General features: G+C 30.6%; 2 protein-coding genes and 1 pseudogene across 4 annotated transcripts; 1 reads left to right on the plus strand and 2 right to left on the minus strand.

Moving 5' to 3' along the window:
* The first annotated feature begins 3,648 nt into the window (after window positions 1–3,648).
* LOC113385017 (RNA polymerase II transcriptional coactivator-like) lies at window positions 3,649–7,116 on the plus strand. 2 transcript variants are annotated; one of them, XM_026622815.1, is made up of 4 exons: window positions 3,649–3,870; window positions 4,111–4,175; window positions 5,977–6,250; window positions 6,586–7,116. In XM_026622815.1, exons 2-4 carry the CDS (start codon window positions 4,113–4,115, stop codon window positions 6,999–7,001), a joined length of 753 nt encoding a protein of 250 aa, XP_026478600.1. In that variant the 5' UTR covers window positions 3,649–3,870; window positions 4,111–4,112; the 3' UTR covers window positions 7,002–7,116. The 2 variants fall into 2 exon arrangements, with proteins under 2 accessions (XP_026478600.1, XP_026478601.1); XM_026622816.1 differs by lacking the exons at window positions 5,977–6,250; window positions 6,586–7,116 and adding an exon at window positions 4,399–4,719 and having other exon boundaries at window positions 3,655–3,870.
* Window positions 7,117–7,871: 755 nt separating this feature from the next.
* Window positions 7,872–9,452, minus strand: LOC113386801 (N-alpha-acetyltransferase 40-like). Of its 2 annotated transcripts, XM_026624559.1 has the most exons (5): window positions 9,339–9,452; window positions 9,043–9,272; window positions 8,329–8,484; window positions 8,079–8,237; window positions 7,872–8,004 (listed from the first exon to the last, which is right to left on the minus strand). In XM_026624559.1, exons 2-5 carry the CDS (start codon window positions 9,234–9,236, stop codon window positions 7,926–7,928), a joined length of 588 nt encoding a protein of 195 aa, XP_026480344.1. In that variant the 5' UTR covers window positions 9,237–9,272; window positions 9,339–9,452; the 3' UTR covers window positions 7,872–7,925. The 2 variants fall into 2 exon arrangements, with proteins under 2 accessions (XP_026480344.1, XP_026480343.1); XM_026624558.1 differs by having other exon boundaries at window positions 9,043–9,406.
* An 8,159-nt stretch (window positions 9,453–17,611) lies between these two features.
* On the minus strand, window positions 17,612–18,792 carry LOC113385744 (annotated as a pseudogene).
* Window positions 18,793–19,514: the final 722 nt, after the last annotated feature.

Genomic DNA, 19,514 nt, shown 5'->3' on the forward strand with positions numbered 1-19,514 from the left:
ACTAGTTTTATATTGGTTTTTAAAACAACTTCTTTAAATGTGTCTTTAATATCACCATTAATTGTAACTGCTTTTAAGTGCTGTGCTTTTTACTATTATTACTTATTCTTATTTTGTTTCAATTTTTCATTAATAATCCCATTGAAGATGATATAGAGTAATATATTGAAATGTTTGGTGTTCAATAAAGATTTTATACTAACTTACAAACTTTGCTATTGATTAAGAAATGTTTTTATCAAAGCAATGAAAAATGTATTCAAATTGCTATAATTTACAAGTCAAATACAAAGTAATATAATAGACATTTTACAATTGCATTTGACTCTGATATAATGAGGAGAAATGTTTATTTCTCAGGATACCTCATTACATGTAGGACAAATTATATATTAGTTTTAAAGTTATATTATATATTAGTTTCTAGTTCTATTTGTAATATTTTGAAATTATATAAATATAAATACTGCCAATTTATATAGTCTTATATTATACTGCCAATTCTAATCATAACTTACTTATTTCCAAAATCTTAACTTAGTATGTGTGTTAATAAGCTTAATTTTTGAAATGCACCTAAAAAAACAAAGGTGATTGTATAATATTAAGTTAGTATAAAATTTGGCTTATTTGTGATAGATACTGTTACTTGTTACTTGTTTACTATTGAGAAACATTATTATCAAAGCCATGGAAATGTGTTCAAAATACTATTTTTTAAGTTAAAAATTTTATTTCTCTGTTGTTGCTTATACCATATGGAACAAATTATATATTAGTTTTAAATATATACGAGGTCTGTTCAAAAAGTACCCGGAATTTTCGTTTTTTCAAAAAAATATTTATTTATTCGTCTACATTAATGTGGTCCCCTTCAAAGTAGTCCCCCCCAGATATAATACACTTATGCCAGCGTTTTTTCCAATTTTCGAAGCACCCTTGATATTCACTTTTTGATATGTCCTTGAGCACTCTCAGCGATTTTCTTCAATCGAGGAAAACCGCCGTCCTTTCATGGGTCTCTTCAACTTTGGGAATAGGAAAAAGTCACACGGAGCCATATCTGGTGAATATGGAGGTTGGGGCATGACTACGGTATTGTTTTTGGCCAAAAAATTACGAACAAGCAACGACGAGTGAGCAGGTGCGTTATCGTGGTGCAACAGCCATGAATTGTTTTTCCATAAATCGGAGCGTTTTTTTCGGATTGCTTCACGCAAACGTCGCATCACTTCAAGGTAATACTCCTTATTAACCGTACGACCTTGTGGTAAGAACTCTTGATGCACTATGCCGTTATAATCAAAGAAAACAGTAAGCAAAACCTTGACATTCGATCGAACTTGACGTGCTTTTTTCGGTCTTGGCTCACCTGGGCTCTTCCATTGGGACGATTGGGCTTTGGTTTCGACATCATAACCGTACACCCATGTTTCATCACCAGTTATGACCCTTTCAAGCAAACTTGGATCGTTGTTGACGTCATTTAACAGCTCTTGAGCGATGTTCATGCGATTGCTTTTTTGGTCAAAATTTAGCAGTTTTGGAATGAATTTTGCTGCCACTCGTTTCATGCCCAAAACATTTGAAAAAATGTTATGACATGAGCCAATTGATATGCCAACTTCATCAGCAACTTCTCTAATTGTGATTCGGCGATCATTCATAACCATTTTTTCCACTTCTTTCACATTTTCATCGTTTGTTGACGTGCTGGGTCGACCGGAGCGTTCGTCATCTTCAACGTCTTCGCGGCCATCTTGGAAACGCTTATACCACTCGTAAACACTTGTTTTTTTCATAGCAGACTCACCATAGGCTTTTGTAACATTTCACACACTTTGTTACACTTTATTTCATTTTTTACGCAAAATTTAATACAAATTCTTTGACTTTTCAATTCTTCCATTGTAAAAATCGCCGAGCTCAGAAAAACACGTCGAACCTTAGCGACTACCACAGACAAAGTAAACAGTGAATATAGCTGAAAATTTCATCATACTTTAGGGGCATGTATACCAACACAATAAAAAAAAAATTTTGACAATCAGACACTCCAGACCCGCGAAATTTAAAAACTCCGGGTACTTTTTGAACACACCTCGTATATTATTCGCTAGTTATTATATATACATTAATGTATTCTCGCTTTTGCGTGTAGAACAATAAAATTTCGTGAATTGATAAATTGAGTTTGTATTGTTTAATTTATTTATATAAATTATTATATGTGAATAAACTGTTCTTTCCAGTTGAGAATATTTAATAACATTCAAATTTTCATTTAAAATAATATTTGTTTAATGGACATCTTACAATTTAACAAGTAGTGCTAATCTACTGTGATTGCATTAATTACAAATAAGCATGTTTGTAAATGTATATATGTTTTAATAGATTTGTAAATTCTAATTACAGTTTCACTTTTTAACTTCCCGTAAGGCAAGTTATAGTAATCGCAAAAAAATCGAAAATGAAATTTTTTATATATCTTTACGTTTCAAAACCTTCTGAACATTTTGGGATACCTTAAAAAAATGGATGTATGTATGTGTGTGTATGCGAGTGTGTGTGTGCGTGTATGTGTGTGCGTGTATGTGTGTGTGTGCGGATACAAATTTTCGTCGACGATTTCGGGAACACGGATGAAGCGATTTGAATAATTCAAAAAACATTCGAATCGTATTGATAAGGAGACGTGCTCATTAGTTTTTGGCGAAATTACTAGACGTTCCGAGGATATGGGGCAAAAAGTGCCAAAAACGGTAACTCAGTTTTTAAGAGAATGGAGCGTCCGATTTGAATAATTCAAAAAGCATTTTACTTGTATTAACAGGATGAAGAACTGATCAAATTTTTATGAAGGCAGGACAAGCGGTTTCGGGGATCTAGTAAAAAAAGTAAAAAAAATGCGATTTGGCGGTCAAAAATGATCATTAGATATATGCACAGATATTTTATAGAGATTTTAACAATAAGTACAAATTTTGTTTACATTCCTATGGGTTCCGTATCAATGTTTATCCGTTGGACGGCTACGCGGCGCTTACGCGCTTTGATAATTCATCTCTATGCATTTAAAGCAGTAAGATTGCTTTGAAAAAAAGTACAGAATTTCCAAAACATTCCAAAATATTTTTTTTCAAAGTCTTTTTTTTCATAAAAAGTAAGTTTTTGTCAAAAATTTATAGTTTCTCAAAAATCTAATTTTTTCAGAGAATTTTTTTTTTCAAAAATGTTAATCTTTTAAAAAAAAAAAATTGGTACAGGAAGTTCCAGCAATTTGCCTTAAGACACGATGCCATGCGCTCCATTAGTTCAAGTTTTAATTCTCAATACGTATAGAACGTGCAGCGTATAAAGCGATATATAAGTGTATATACTGATATTATAAAACCGGGATTATAATTATATATCTAATGACGCATAAAACTATATATGAGTTATAAATTGATATTCCTTAAAAACCGTAACCATAATCTAATAATCTAATAGCGTATAAAAGAATCCAATAGGAATCCACCAAGATTCCTACGTTTCTAAGGCGTTTGCATGCAGCGCCTCTATGGAAAATTGTTCCCAAATCGTGAGGAACTACGTAGTGACTATCGGGTGCATATGGAACTAAACATATATACTCTTCTTTTATCTATGTTCGATGTGATGAGTGAACAATACAAACTACACCCCTGATGCTAAAATAATATAACGACATATTGCAAAACTGTTACCAGTTGACTTGACAGCTTGACACATTAATTCTTACTTGTTTAAGTGTTGAAAAGCCGGGAGAACTTTGCAGATTTGATATTCCAGGATTGATTATCTATTTATAACCTCACACCTAGTTATATACGATAAAAAATCAAGGTAAATTTAATAACCTATATCGTTAACAAAGTTTATCAGATTTCAATTGTAAGAAGTATATGTATGGTTAAAAAATCATTTTGGATCTTTATATTTTTAATAACTTTAGATGATGGTTTGTGCATCGTTCTCGACTGAATCGATATGTTGCATTAAATTGCGGATATCTAATTGAAAAATACCGCCTCTTCATTTTTATATCTTATATCTTTAACTAATACCATAATATTATGTTTGCAGAAATGCCTCCAAAAAGGACCAAAAAAGAGGAGGAGTCGTCTGATAGCGATGAGGGGCCAGTTGATGTAAGTTGATTCATACTAAAAGATCTAAAGTAATTGATTATAATTCAAGCTTTTATAAAAAATAGCCTAAAAAACTGAAGGTTTCAACTGTTTTACACTGCCCAATATTATGATTGACTTTTCCAAATAAGTATTATATCTACCTGACATTTCGTTGTACAATTATCAAATTCTTTAGATCTAGTTATTAACGAATTTGTTTAACTTGAAATAACTATTTTAGAGAAACCCTCCACCGTCTAAAAAATCGAAAACCCCCTCATCAAATAAAGAAGAATCAGAATCAGACACTTGGACGCTCGAAAAATTAAGAAAAGTAACGATACGTGAGTTTAAAGGGAAAGTAATGGTTGATATAAGAGAGCATTATCTTGATGCGTCAGGTGAAATGAAGCCTGGAAAAAAGGGTATATCACTCTCGGCCACACAATTTAACAAACTCGCTGATCTAATTCCAGAAATAAAAGAAAAACTAAAGAAATATTAATTTTATTTTTTGTTTTCAAAAATGTCTCAAGTTCCATTTAATTTAATAAAATGATATAACCATATGATGTGTATTTTTATTTTTTGACTTCACCGTATGATTGTCCCAATTTTCATTAGCTTCAATTTTGTTTTGATTTCTATACATTATAATAATATATTTTTTGTAACTGTAAGAAGTCTTACTTCAATAATACTTATCAAGTTTTTATCCAAGTGTCTGAACAGTTTGCCAAACAATTTTTATTTTTTAGAAGTATTGTATAAACTTTTAGTTACTTTCTTCCATGAGTGTTTAAAATAAATTGCACTTGTTTCAACTTAAAAAAAATTCAATTAGTTATGAATCCATATTGATATATGATTAACTCACTAATTACTCAATATGTTTCATATTCCTATAATTATTACTTGCCCTGTTTTAAAGTTTGAAAATCATTTCTCTCTGAAAGTAAGACTCTCTAATAAATAATCCTGAATAAAATTGAATGTTTGAAGGACAGCCCATACCTAGTAAATTTTAGAAGTTCAAGTAATATATTGATGGACTTCATTACTATGTTATTCTTTACTTTTATCAAACTGACTATAATTTACACAATGTTACTTGAGTACAAATTACTTATTTTTCATCATAGTAGCATAACATTTGAACCAAATAATGCATATGCAAAAGTGATCCCAATAGTATAATGTATTATTATTACCTAAGTAAACATACAAGACTTCAAATCTCAAACTATCTTAATCGTTTTGTATCAAAATAATCAAAAAAAATCTTTTGGTACATATGAATTACTGGACGTCAATATTGCATTGGAATAGATCAAGTCTTGTCACAGAGAAACTTTAATATCTTACAATCATTAATCCTGATTCATCAGATTCCCCAAACTTTGAAATAAAGCCAAGAAACAAGACCATGCGATGGTAGAAAGTGTAGTAACAGCAGAAGACTGCACTTTGATTTATCTGATATTGGGTATTGGAAACATTTGGATATGAATATTTTGAATCATATGATATGTAAACTAATTTCGAACTTGCGGATCAATAAACATTCTTGAGCTTCCTCCCCATATTGAAAATGTTCTGGGCTGTAGAGAGCAATTGAATAATTATTTTTTTGTAAGTACAGTTCCCTGTGTGATAAGCCATTCTTGTTACAATATTTATGATTTCGAATACAGATGTGTCTTGATAAGGTTGTGTTCAATCCATCCAGTTTCTACCTCAATCTGTATATGTACGTACTTTCAAAAATATTATAATACTATCCTTTGCAAAACTTTGATCCTTTTTTTTTTCATTTTAGATGCCTACAAATGCAACTTCTGACTGGTCAGTTGAAGACAAAACTACATTTTTAAGAGTCGTTAAGGAATATGGACTGAGCAATATGTATCAAATATGTAAAGCACTGCCAAACCATTCCAAGGGAGACATTGAGATCTTTATTAGAAATCAGATGAAATTGAGATCAAAATACAAGCAAATTGTTTCAATTATACAACGAAGTCAAAGACCAGCAAGGGTTTCTAAGAGGAATAGAGATAAAAGTTGCATCGATTTGTGGATAGATTTGTTATGTAAGTATCTAGTGTTATTTTAAAATTTTATATATATATAATAATATATATATAATATATATATTATTGGTCATTGGACTGTCAGAGTGATAACCAAACTTATCAATTATTTTTTTCATCAGATGATTTGGTATGGCTTAAATGTATTTAATTTTAATTAATAGCTATTTTTACCTTTATGGAAAATTTCATATTTGAATTTGCTGATTTAACTTCATAATTTTTTTAAAAAAATTGTTATTTTTCTTATCCAATCTGTTATTTATTTTAGATGTTATGTTATTTACTTTAGATTATGTACATTTCTTCATAGTTTATAATTATTTTTTCAACAGTAAAATATCATATGGATATTCCAAGGTACTTCAACCCTATAGCTTTCTCTATGCAGCTTATAAGTGACTTTGGTGTGCACAATTCTGGTTCCGAAGAAGATGTAGATTTTAAAAAAATATATTTATATATAAGTCAAGCATTGCAAGGTGTGAATCCATGTCAACTTAACAAAAATACAGATATGTTTTTGCGGAAAATTTTAGCAGACTTAGCTAAAGAACATGAAGATGAAAGTAAGTTTATTGCAGAAAGATCATTTGTGAGTGAAATTAAGACTAACAAAATATCACTCAAAAAAGTAAAAATCTATGAAACTCATACTAATTCATTATTAGCAAATATAAAAAATATTCAAGAAGATAGAGAATTGAATCCGTTGGATGTTCCACTAGAGATGATTACAGATGAAACTTGAAAATTTTCTATTGAAACATAACAGAATGCCAGAACAATTTGCATGTTTTTAAAGCTTTAAAAAAGCGGGTCTAAATGCTTTCACTTTCAACTCAGTGATTTAATTTTAAAAACAAAAAATATTTGAAGAATAAATATGTATAACATGCAGATTATAAATATCTAATATATAACTAATATAAGGAAATGTAAAGTTGTAATTGTAAGTGACTTTGGTGTGCACAATTCTGGTTCCGAAGAAGATGTAGATTTTAAAAAAATATATTTATATATAAGTCAAGCATTGCAAGGTGTGAATCCATGTCAACTTAACAAAAATACAGATATGTTTTTGCGGAAAATTTTAGCAGACTTAGCTAAAGAACATGAAGATGAAAGTATTTTATTGCAGAAAGATCATTTGTGAGTGAAATTAAGACTAACAAAATATCACTCAAAAAAGTAAAAATCTATGAAACTCATACTAATTCATTATTAGCAAATATAAAAAATATTCAAGAAGATAGAGAATTGAATCCGTTGGATGTTCCACTAGAGATGATTACAGATGAAACTTGAAAATTTTCTATTGAAACATAACAGAATGCCAGAACAATTTGCATGTTTTTAAAGCTTTAAAAAAGCGGGTCTAAATGCTTTCACTTTCAACTCAGTGATTTAATTTTAAAAACAAAAAATATTTGAAGAATAAATATGTATAACATGCAGATTATAAATATCTAATATATAACTAATATAAGGAAATGTAAAGTTGTAATTGTAAGTTGCAAGTACTATATATTGTTACTATCATCTTTTGGCAAGAAGTTCATATTTAACAACAAATAATTTGAATATCTAAGAAGAATATGTATTGAAATTAAAAATATAATTTAATGCAATTACAAACTGATAACCATTATGTTTCTAATGAAAGATAGGGTCATCATCGTTTTACAATTTTACTTAAAATATAGTAATCCTCGCCATCATCTTCACCAGGAGATATTTCATCTTTTTCATAGCTATAATAGTATTAAAAAATTCAACATTACAAATATACTTCATGATACTTTTCAATAAATAGTCATATATTTACCCAATCTTCATATAAAATTGAAATGCATCAGTATTCTTTTTGAATACAGTTAGCACAACCTTTTCCATATTTTGCTTTAATGCAATATGCTCTAAAATAGTCATTAAATGTTTGCCAATGCCAAAATTTTGATATTTTTTGATTACTTGCAGTTCATAACTAAAATATAAATTGCAGTAAATTTATTAACATATATATATATAATATATATATATATATATATATATATAATTTATGCAATTACATTTACCAATATAAAACAGTATAAAAATTTTCTACATCAAATCGAAACATGGAAAATGCTACTGGTATATCATTATGATATGCAACTAGGAAGCGTGCCCATTTAGAACTAATTTCTGACTTCTTTCGTTTGGGATTCCATCCCCATTGTGATTCAACGTAACTAGAATAAATAAATAGTAAACAATTTGAAAATATATGATAAATAATAGTTAACAAAATCAAATATACTAGGTTTTACTGAATAAGTCACTGGGCATCCGTATATGTATTTCTTGATATAATTTGATGTTCTAGAATTAAGTTTGAAATATACATATACATAAAATTTCAATAACCAAAATAAAAAAAATAAATAGAAATTATTGGAAAGTTTTGGTTCATAAAGTACTCTAATGAAAGCCATTGAAATATATTTTTGGGTCATTTAAAATAATTACTATAATTATAAAAGAATTAGCTTTAGATATATATAATTATCAATAAAATATTGTGAATTTAATATCGAATGGAAAAAACAACTACTGAGTTGTTTTTTCCAACATGCCAATGTAGTATACAGTGTCCCTTTTCGGCCGACTATTGTAAATTCATCAAATTTACTGAAAGTCCTTTACTGGACAGCTGTAAATAAAAGAGTTTAATAAAAAACATCTAAGTACATTTGAGCAGACTACATAATTACAATTTTGCATGCGTATATAAAGGAAATCCATCATACTAGTGTTTAACATTTTCTTCTACTAAGTTGTATGTCCAATTAAGAAGTTCTTCTGTTTTCTCAGAATTTGTACATTTACAACATATCTTGATCGACTTGTCTTCTGTTTGAAATTCTAAAAGATCTGACTTAGCTTCTATTAGTACATCTTTCCTTTCTGCTAGTTTAATTCTCAATCTTGAGGCAGTTGTCATTTTAACGTTGATAAAGTTTGCAAATTTTAATTATTACTATAAATATATCTATTATTATAACAAGTAGTGTTCAACGGTTATTTAAAAATAACTAAAACTAACGCATTAAATTCACAATTCACGTCTCTATAGCTAGATTATTTTTTAGCAGATGATTTTGGAATGGACAATATATGAAACTTTTCGGTTTAAATTAAAATATCAATAAAATAAATTCAAACTTATTCAATTTCCATTTTATTTGACATAAACATTCTTAACCTCCCTCGATATATTAACCGCGCAGAGGTACCAACTACCAACCGACATAATAATTCGCGCGGGAACTTCGCGCTTATGTCAAATCATTGGCAAAGTTTGAAATAAAAAGAGAACTATTTTTATAAACGCTTATTTGAATTTAATTCTGCATTATAATCGTGTTATATGTACCAAACAATAATAAATTTTAATAGATATGCAATCGAATGTGAATATAAAGCAAAAAATATTGCAACCGGTTTAAATACATCTGTTCACACAGAATCCATTATAACAACTTTTTTCTATTTTAACTTAAAACTACAAAAATTTAGTGAAATTCAGTGTACTTTAAATTATTAGTCTTAGTGCATTACATTTTCCAGTGTAATTCTTTATTATTATATAATGAAGTCAGTTAGGTACATATCAACTTGAATATTCAGTAAACTCAAATGCTCCGTACTTCTTCTAATATAAAGGGCACCCCGGCTTACGAGCGATTCGTCATGAAAGTTTTTCGAGATACGAGCCGCAAAAGAAATGCTCGTTTGCTTCTTTATACGAGCTAAATTCGAGATACGAGCCGTCAAAGAAGCTATTGGTTGCTTCATCTTTCAAGCAAAATTCGAGGTGATTCCAGGTATGCGCGAGTGCGAGTTTTTTATTTTATTTTTTTTTTTTTTTATTTATTTGATATAATTCATACATACTGTATTTCAGTCAGACAATTGTTTTGGTATGAGAGATCACAGCAATTATAACAAAAATAAAATCTAAATTTTGTGTAACAGGCTTACATTAAGACATTTATATATTTTTACTTATTACTATTATACACACATATATACACAGAACGCTTGCGTACATACATGCATACTTTATACTTAATTGTAATTAATATTTTTACAAAACAAAAATAATATAGTATTTAAAATAAGGAATTCTATCTCATTTATCTCTTATGTAATTTTTCAATTTAATTTTGAAACTGTTTGTCTTTAGTTTGTCCGGTAGTTTATTGTAAAGGCTGCTTGCACCAAGAGGACTTGCAAGTCCAAGGTTTAACGTAATCTTATGAGGGTGGGAATGAAACAGGTTCATCAAATATCAATTGTCAAAAAAATTTACTCGAATATTTTATTGTAGTACGGGAAGTTCCAGCAATTTGCCTCAATGCACGATGCCATGCACCACTTGTTTTTATTAATTTTTGAAATAAGTATTTAGCACATTCCATAGTGTTTCATTTCATCCATGAAAGTTTGAGTAAAATACTCAAATCATATATATTACATATATTTGGTGCAATAGTTTGAACTGCAATATTTAAATCTTTGGGGACAGCTGTCCACCTGAGTGGACAACTTACTTTGTTAGGCTAACTGTGAGGCACAGGTTATTTTATAAACAATGACTCAGTTTGCATCAAAACATTGAATAGATTACAGTTTGAAGCAGTGATTAACAGTATTGTATTTTCGACAGTGTTGCATTTTAGAAGTATTTTTAGACATTTTCTTTGCCATATAGTCTTTGTTAAATATGGCAAAACGACCAAGTGCTTTTAAATATGGCAAAACGACCAGTGCTGGATTACCCCATAGGCCCGTAAGGCCCGGGCCTAGGGCGGCACAATTTGGGGGGCGGCAAATTTTTCCGATTTTTTTTTGTCACGGCAATTTATTTTAAGGATTGATCTTGATCTAGATAATTCTTTATGAAATAGAATGTTATTCGTATTTTAATCAAACTTATTCAAGAGCGCCCCATTAATATTTTTAGTGATGTATCATGTTTAAAATAAAAATTATCAAATTAATAAGCTTTTTTGTGAGAAATAAAATAAAATAAAACTAGTGGGGTGTATGCCATTGCGCCTTAAGGAAAATTGCTGAAACTTCTCGTACCGTAACGAAATGTTCAAAGAATATTAAATGTTTTCAAATAGATTATTACAAATAAATACTGTAACATTGTCTAATATTTATAAGAATTATATAAACTGAATTTCAAAGTTGAAACTATTTTAAAAAGTATATAAGTGAGCTTTAAAACTTTAGTCAGAATCAAAAATAAAATCTGAATTATTTTCGATATACAAAAAAAAATTGAAACAGATTTTTTTTCCAAAATCAATTATTTTGTTAAAACAAGCAGAAAGTTTTTTTGAATCATTTAAATCGGACGCTGGACGCAAAGGTAGGCCCAGCGGTTTCGGAGATACAGAGCTAAATGTTAAAAAATTGCAGTTTTTAAGAGAACTAAGCGTGCGATTTAAATGATTCAAAGAACTTTCTGCTTGTTTCACCAAAATAATTACTTTTGGAAAAAAAATGTTTGTTTCTATTTTTTTTTTCAAAAATATTTTTTCGTGATTATACGGGAGCACTTTTTCAATTTTGTGTAAATTAGACAACTATTTTTTTTTTAAATTGAATTCGAAAAGAAATAACGATTGTTAATGTTCTGCAGATAAATTGATTTATGATTTACATTTTATTTGCTCAGATATAACAAGATATAACAAAAATAGGAAAGTTGCAGTATCTGTAATAATATATTTGAAAACCGTTTAAAATTTCTCGAAGATTCCATTACGGTACGGAAAGTTCCAGCAATTTGCCTTAAGGCACGATGCCATACGCCACTAGTTTTATTTTACAATTTATATAAAAACGCACAAATAATAAGACGCAAATAAAATTTTTAATATATAAATAATTTAATGGAATCTTTAGATTATCAAATTTAATATAATTAAATAATAATAAATTTTAATATAAATCTTATGTTTCAAATATTTACGATTGACTACATTTGTTTTGTTTCAGATTTCATACAGTATTTTGCGCAGTGGCGGATTGCTTTAGGGATTTATTGTGCATGAATTTTTTTTTATTCAATCACATTGACAATTTTTAATTATTTTTTATAATTTTGTTAAATTATAATTTTGGGTTATTTGCGTCCACATTTAAATTTTTTTTTTGTTCGTGCGAGGACTTATTCGTAATTTTAATATCGTTTAAAACGATTTCCGCGTTTAAATGTGTTCCTGTCGCCTACCCCCCAACGGCAGGTTCTAGTAATTCGCGTTTCGTTAATAAATTATTTTTTTTCATTCGGTGTATGGGCCCTTGCGATGTTTTTCCCAGAAGCAACGCAACTCCATACACTTTAATTTATAATTAATATTATTTGTACAATGCTTAATTTTTTGGAATTATTTTATTAGTAGCATGGATGTAAATAACTCGTTTCAAAATCTAAAAACTTTGTTAAATAAATTACTTGTTTTTATTGTGACTGATTTTTCTACTGTAATGCAATGAACATATTTTAATTAAATAATTTAAAATTTTTGTGATTGCACAATAAGTCTCCTAAACGGAGAAAGGTTGAAGACGTACTGTTTGAAGTTGACATTTATTTTAGTGCAAATGGGCCTCGACTAAAGATACCAGGGGGTTGAGTACTACAACGAACAGGAGAACATGTGTACCGATATGATGTACCAGAGCACTGGAATAAATACGAGTAGGCTACCACATAATATTTATAAGTCATTGTCTATTTCATTTCTTTCAAGTCACTTCATTTCAGGGTTGCAGAATTAATTTCTCACCGCGACGGCAAGCACCAGGACTGCTAGGAGATTGTGGTGGATTAAAAAGGTTGAAGGTACCCTTTTTGGGGTGCAATGACTGCTACTTGGTACATCTTAGCATTGCGTTTACCAATATACAGGGTTTACCTTGGCGCCCCAATCTGACTTTTAATAAAAACCGGTAATTATCTGTAGAGTGCGTAACTAACTACACGAATGAAACAGAATCTATACTTATTAACTTATTTAATGTTACCTGGTTGTGTTCGCCGTAGATGCGAAGATATGACTGTATTTTTGTAGTCATGTCTTAAGTCTAAATTCTGATATACTATTGTTTTGGTTGATCAAAAAGCTTGAAATTATAGATGTGTATGGTACGGCGTGATGACAAAGGGGATCGCAACACACGCACCACTATAAACTAACTGCCTCGAGGGCTTGTGTACTTCCGACTCGATTGACTACCTCAGAGAACTGATACTTAAAAAGTGATTGCGTTTTTGTAACGACAGCATGCAATGTTTCCAAAGGGTTGCACAACCTTTAGTGCAAACTACATCCGCCGCCCGCCTATATGGTTCCTGTCGTATGTGGTCCAGAGTCGCGATAAAGACTACATACATCATTTCCTAAGTTAGTTTTTAAACTAAATCCTCACCTGCCTATAAGGCTCCTATCGTATGAGGTCCGGAGTCGCGATCGTTTTTTAGTATCAGTCCTCTCAGGTGGTCAATCCAATACGGAGGACACAAGTTAGTGCATTAGCGATGGTTGTGATGTTGTGCCAGGGAAAAAGAACACGATCGAGAAAAACCCGATCGAGTTTTTCGATTTTAAGCTTTCATCTGCGTAATTACGCCGTTCTATACATTTTTAATCATTTCTAGCTTTATTTATCATTACCTCAGCGTTAGTACATTCGAATTTAGGCTTAATGCATCACTATACATGAGTGCGGTCAAGCTCTCGGATCTGCAAACATAACTCGGTAACAATCAATAAGTTGGTAAGTAGATTCTGTTTTAATTGTGTAGTTAGTTAATATCTCCACTGCTAACTGCAGGTTTTGTTGAGTCGAATTAGGGCGCTAAGGTAAACCCTTCATATTGGGGAGTGAGATGCTAAACATACCAAATAGCAATCTTTACCCTCTAACAAGAGTACCCTTAACCCTTTCAGTTCACCTGAATATGGATACCTACAGGTTTTCTCGTATTCATAAGTTAATATTAAGTAATTAGACCTTGGTTACGTATATAATATTTTTATTTTTGTTACCGGGGCTCCGTTTGTATGTTTGCCCCTATTTTTAGGGGCACTTGTGTTTTTTTTATGTCATTTCAGATGTCTTTCCAAGAAAATTGCTTACCAAGTGAGTATCAAGAACTACTTCCACAACCCATAGGAGAAATTGGTCAGACTAATTGATGTATCAAGACATAAAAAATATTGGCATACTGCTAAGTAATATGTATAAATCTTTTTTCTTTTTATTTCAGGGTTACAGAATTGATTGCTTTTCGCACCACAAAGCACAAGGACTTCCAAATAACTGCTAGGAGGATATGCATATTTAAAGGTTTTTATCCTATTATTGTTAATTTGATCTTATTAGTTATGACCATATACTATTTTATTAATATAACCGGGGCCCCGTTTATTTGTTTGTCCCTATTTTTAGGGGTATTTGTGTTTTTTTTCATTTCAGATGTCTTTCAAAGAAAACATTGTATTGTATGTCTATATGTTTTACCAAGATATACACGAACCACCAAGAGACGACTACCGAATTAAAGGATATGTGCAAGTGGGTACCAACAATTACTTCTGCAACCTATATGAATAAATGTAATGAAATTCTATGTTTACCTCTTTTTAGGTCTTGCACGAGATTTGGCAGAAAATATCAACTCAAAACCAACTAGCACCACTACTATCTGAACTACCGCCTACAACTGAATTGGATGATATGACTTAATCGAAAGGAAAATTAACTGTGAGATAAGACTTTCTATTATTATAGTAGTATTTAGTTAATATCAGGTTAGGGGACGTTTTGACATTAAAATCTTCGACCGTACTTTTTTTGGGGTTGTTCGTGTACTTTTATTCAGAGCTCAAAAGGGTGGCGTCATGAAAGAACCTCTCTTATATTTTTCGCGCTCTTCTTTATATTAATTAATTAATTATCATTTGTCCTTAAACTTCATAGGCTGGGAACCTATGAAGCTTTTTTCCAAGTGTTTACATGGTGGATCTGGGGGGTACATCATGTAACTGCTCTTTTTTTATAAATTTACAATCACCGCTAAAATACTAAAGTACACATTTTATATTGATTTTTTTCTTTATCATGAAAGGTTCTTTCATTTTTAAAAACCGAAATTTTTGGGTACATTAGGTCATTTCGCGGGGATTCTTCTTTTCACGATATATTCGGGTCAGTTAGGTATAATTAGTTTATAAGTTAGTTTAAGTGGATTAGGGCTGCACAAATCGATACTTAGTAGTATTTACACTATATCCATTTCCATCTGAAATGTTAGAAACGTAAATATGAATAGAAGTATCTATTTCTGTGGCGACACCACATTAAAAAAAACGCGCCTGGCAACTCTACCCCATGGGTGGTGAGGAAAAGAGTTGCATCCTAATTAAGTACATTAAAATATTTAAATAATTATGTTAATTAATAAACATAAATGTGTCAATATATGTGTGCACTAATAATTAACTAATATCGAAATATCTTAAAATAAAATTTTTGCAAAATAATCTTTGCTTTTTAATATGTGGTTAATGTTATTTTTAATTTTTTTTCAGGACTTCATAAAGAATTATTAGATGCTTTCAGAAAGAATATTGTCAATAATTATTAATTTTGAATTAGTTGAAAAAATACTATAAATACTACAATGCAAAGAGTTATATGGTTTTTGATAAATTATATTTTCTCTTCGCATTGTAGTATGTATATAGTATTTTTTCAACCTCTAATTCAAAATCAAGAACTATTATTCTTTTTAAAAGCATTCAATAATTCTTTAGCATATGTGAAATTTAAAACTTTAGTCAGAATTAAAAATAAAATTTAAATTATTTTCGATATACACAAAAAAAAAATTTTTGAAAAAAAAAATTTGAAAAAAAAAATTTTGAAACAATTTTTTTTTTCAAAATTACTTATTCAAAATAAGTAAAAAGTTCTTTGAATCATTCAAATCGGACGCTTAGTTCTCTCAACAGTGCCATTTTTTGCACATTTAGCTGGGTATCTCAGTAACAGCTGGACCTGCCTTTGCCAAAAGCAAATTACCACTTTTCCCCATCATTACAAATTGAATGTTTGTTAGATCATTCAAATTGGATGCTCCGTTCTCTCAAAAACTCGATTTCTATTTTCTGCACTCTTTGCTCCGTAACTCCCAAATTATTATTTAAAATTACTATAACTTACCCAACGCAAAGTTAAAAATTATATCTAAATAATTTAAAATAAATTGTTTAATTGAAAAAGTAAAATTTTGTCTATTAAAAAGGGCGCCTGAACGGATAGGTCCTAGGGCGGCAGAAAGCTTAATCCGCCACTGTCTATGCAGTTAATGCAGTACGATATTTCAAAATAAAAAAATTTTTTTTTCAAAGTTTTTTTTCAATTTTTGTGATGTTAGTTCCTCAAAATTTTAACGTTTTCAAAGTAAAATTTTTTCAAAAATGGTAATCTTTTTTAAAAAAAAAATTTTGGTACGGGAAGTTCCAGTAATCTGCTTTGATGTTCGATGCCATGCGCCCCACTAGTCTTTTCTAAAATAGTATAGGTGTTATATTTTATTATTTTTCTGAATTACTGAGGATTAAACCAGATTAATATTGCGGACATAAATACATTATTTTAAGAAAATATTCATCAATATTGAATGTAGAACTTGCTCGGAGATTGACATTTACGTTACATATTCGTAAAAATTATATTAATCAATATGTTTGACATAAAAATTTGCTAATGCTAGTAAAAGGAGATGGTTGTACTTATAAGAATAACTATTTGTGTACTTATAAGAAACGCATTGCGAACGCTTTGAAAAAATTCAAGATTTTCGAAATATAATTTTTTTTTTAAAAACATCAAAAATCTCAATTTTTTTAATTTTTTTAAGTTTAGGGCTTTGAAAAATTTTAAAATACTGAAGTTCCAGCAATTTACCTTAAGGCACAATACCATGTTTCTGTCTACTTTATGGACGCACATTCAAAGATATGCTAATCATTTATTTATTTCCACATTCTCGTAATTTTTTTCCACTTACAACACTTATTTCTTAGATAACAAACAAATATGCCGATATCCATTTAGTCTAATAACAAGGGCATTACCACGAGCAGGGCCGGCTTTAACACTACCAGCGCCCGGGGCGAGATTTCTACGGCGCCCTTCACCTGCAATTCAAACCCATTTGGAAAAAAGAAAAACATCTAATGAAATAACCGTTTATTAAAAAAAAAATATTATAAAAGATAACCATTAATAGAACCACTGATAGAATTTTACTTTTCTGGCCTTTCTATCAGCAAACTCTTTTATAAGGTTGTCGAAGTCGATGTTTTCAGCAATTTCGTTCTCAATTGACACAGTTGCTAAGTTTGTCAATCTAGATTGCGAAATCGCTGATCGAAGATAGGTTTTTATTAGCTTCAGCTTTGAAAAGCTCCCCACTAGCAACCGTTACAGGTATAGTTAATAAAATTCGCAATGATATCCATACATTTGGATACAGTTCTTGTAAGTTGAAATCGTTGATAAAATTTATAACAAAAATGGGAGTAACCACATTTTTATCAGGTGGGATGCCAGACTTATAAGTTCATCACATAACATACAACCATCTATGTCTGATTTAGAGTCTACAGTTAATTTTAATTGGAGATCACTACAGAGCTTGAGAAGGTCGCGTTTTTCTGGAATCTGTTTAATATTGTACAAAAAAGACCAATATTCCGAGTACTCATTTAACTGTTCGAACCTTTCATTGATTGAAATTAATGTTGTCCAAAAGACAGTTGAAAAATTCAACCTCAAATTTTTTCTGGAGAAGTTATAGGGTCATCGCGTGCAATTTCACCAGCTTGACGCTCAATTTCTAGTTCTTCAGCCAACTCCTTCGCAGTTAAAATAGCGCTTTTAAAGCCCGTATTTCTGTAGTCTTCCAAAAAATTGCCGCATTTTTTCAACATTTGTGTACATTTACCAAGATCCATATCTGTTGACTGTAGAGATTTACTTACAACATTTATTTGATGAAGTATGTCATACCAAACAACCAATGAAACTATGAAGCTGAAATCTTTTAGTTGTTCGGCTAGAGTAGTAGCTTCATGAGACATTTGAACATCAGTTTTCTGAGTTTCAAGAGCCAAAGTAATCAAAGCATCATGGATAGTACTAATTTGATAACGGACTACTGTAACACTACTTATTCTTGCTTCCCAACGAGTGTCACTGTGCTTTTTCTCGTATAGTCCCAAGTGATCGGTTAGAATTTTCCATCGATGAACAGAAGCTGAGTGGTCTGAAATATCACCCTTCATAGCTAATCGCAAGTGCTCCTGCATGACTAGATGAAATTTGGCTAGTATTTGTACAAAGCCTAAGAACTTTCCGTTATTTGGCGTATATAGTTTGTCAGAAGTGCCTCTGAACGTCATATTGTTTTCGGCTAAATAAAGTGTGATATGCATCAATCTAGACAAAACATTATTCCATCGTTTTTTCTATTTTTAATCGTAGTTTAGCTTCAATCCATGAAAAAGTAAAACTTCTTATGAAAAGTGCTATTTTCATGATTTTTTAATATTGCAGACAAGTATTTCCAGTTGTTATACCCTTGAGATACTAAGTTCGACGTTGAGCTACTATCAAATAGTCTACAACAAAATAATAAACTCGATCCTTAGAAACGGAGTAAATTAACCAACGGCGCTGAATTGTTTCATTGTTTGTAAGAATTTTTGTGAAATGAGAATTAGAGAAATGTCGGCCTGCATCATTCTTCGGATAATTATCAATGCGAGTTTGCACTGGGCCACTAGTAATTATGTGATCAATGATTTTGCCATTTCGAGTGACTGGCCAAGTGGCCAAGTTTGCTATCCCATGCGAATGAGCTGAGTTTGTTACGCTTCGCTACAATAACGCTAGCTTTTTTTTTACCAAAACGTTAAAAGGACAATGTGTTTTGACAATAGACAAAAAAAACGCTTAATTTAGGGAATTTACGAGACGACTAAGCAGACCTCGAACTATGAGCATCAGCCGGGGGGCGCCTGCAGCGCCCCTTTTTGCCGGCGCCCAGGGCGGTCGCCCACCTCGCCCTACCCTAAAGCCGGCACTGACCACGAGCATATCAAAATGACTAATAACAACTTAT

This window comes from Ctenocephalides felis, unplaced genomic scaffold (genome assembly GCF_003426905.1).
Source record: "Ctenocephalides felis isolate EL2017-DRISC unplaced genomic scaffold, ASM342690v1 CF-g0.4_SCAFFOLD_03571, whole genome shotgun sequence".
Lineage (NCBI taxonomy): Eukaryota > Metazoa > Arthropoda > Insecta > Siphonaptera > Pulicidae > Ctenocephalides > Ctenocephalides felis.

Coding starts and splice junctions, on each gene's coding strand:
- LOC113385017 (XM_026622815.1), top strand. CDS start 4,113: ATGCCTCCAAAAAGGACCAAAAAAGAGGAGGAGTCGTCTGATAGCGAT. Junction 4,176..5,976: donor GCGATGAGGGGCCAGTTGAT/GTAAGTTGATTC, acceptor TTTTCATTTTAG/ATGCCTACAAATGCAACTTC. Junction 6,251..6,585: donor TTTGTGGATAGATTTGTTAT/GTAAGTATCTAG, acceptor TTTTTTCAACAG/TAAAATATCATATGGATATT.
- LOC113386801 (XM_026624559.1), bottom strand. CDS start 9,236: ATGACAACTGCCTCAAGATTGAGAATTAAACTAGCAGAAAGGAAAGAT. Junction 8,485..9,042: donor GAAGAAAATGTTAAACACTA/GTATGATGGATT, acceptor TATTTATTCTAG/TTACGTTGAATCACAATGGG. Junction 8,238..8,328: donor TTTTATACTGTTTTATATTG/GTAAATGTAATT, acceptor TTTATATTTTAG/TTATGAACTGCAAGTAATCA.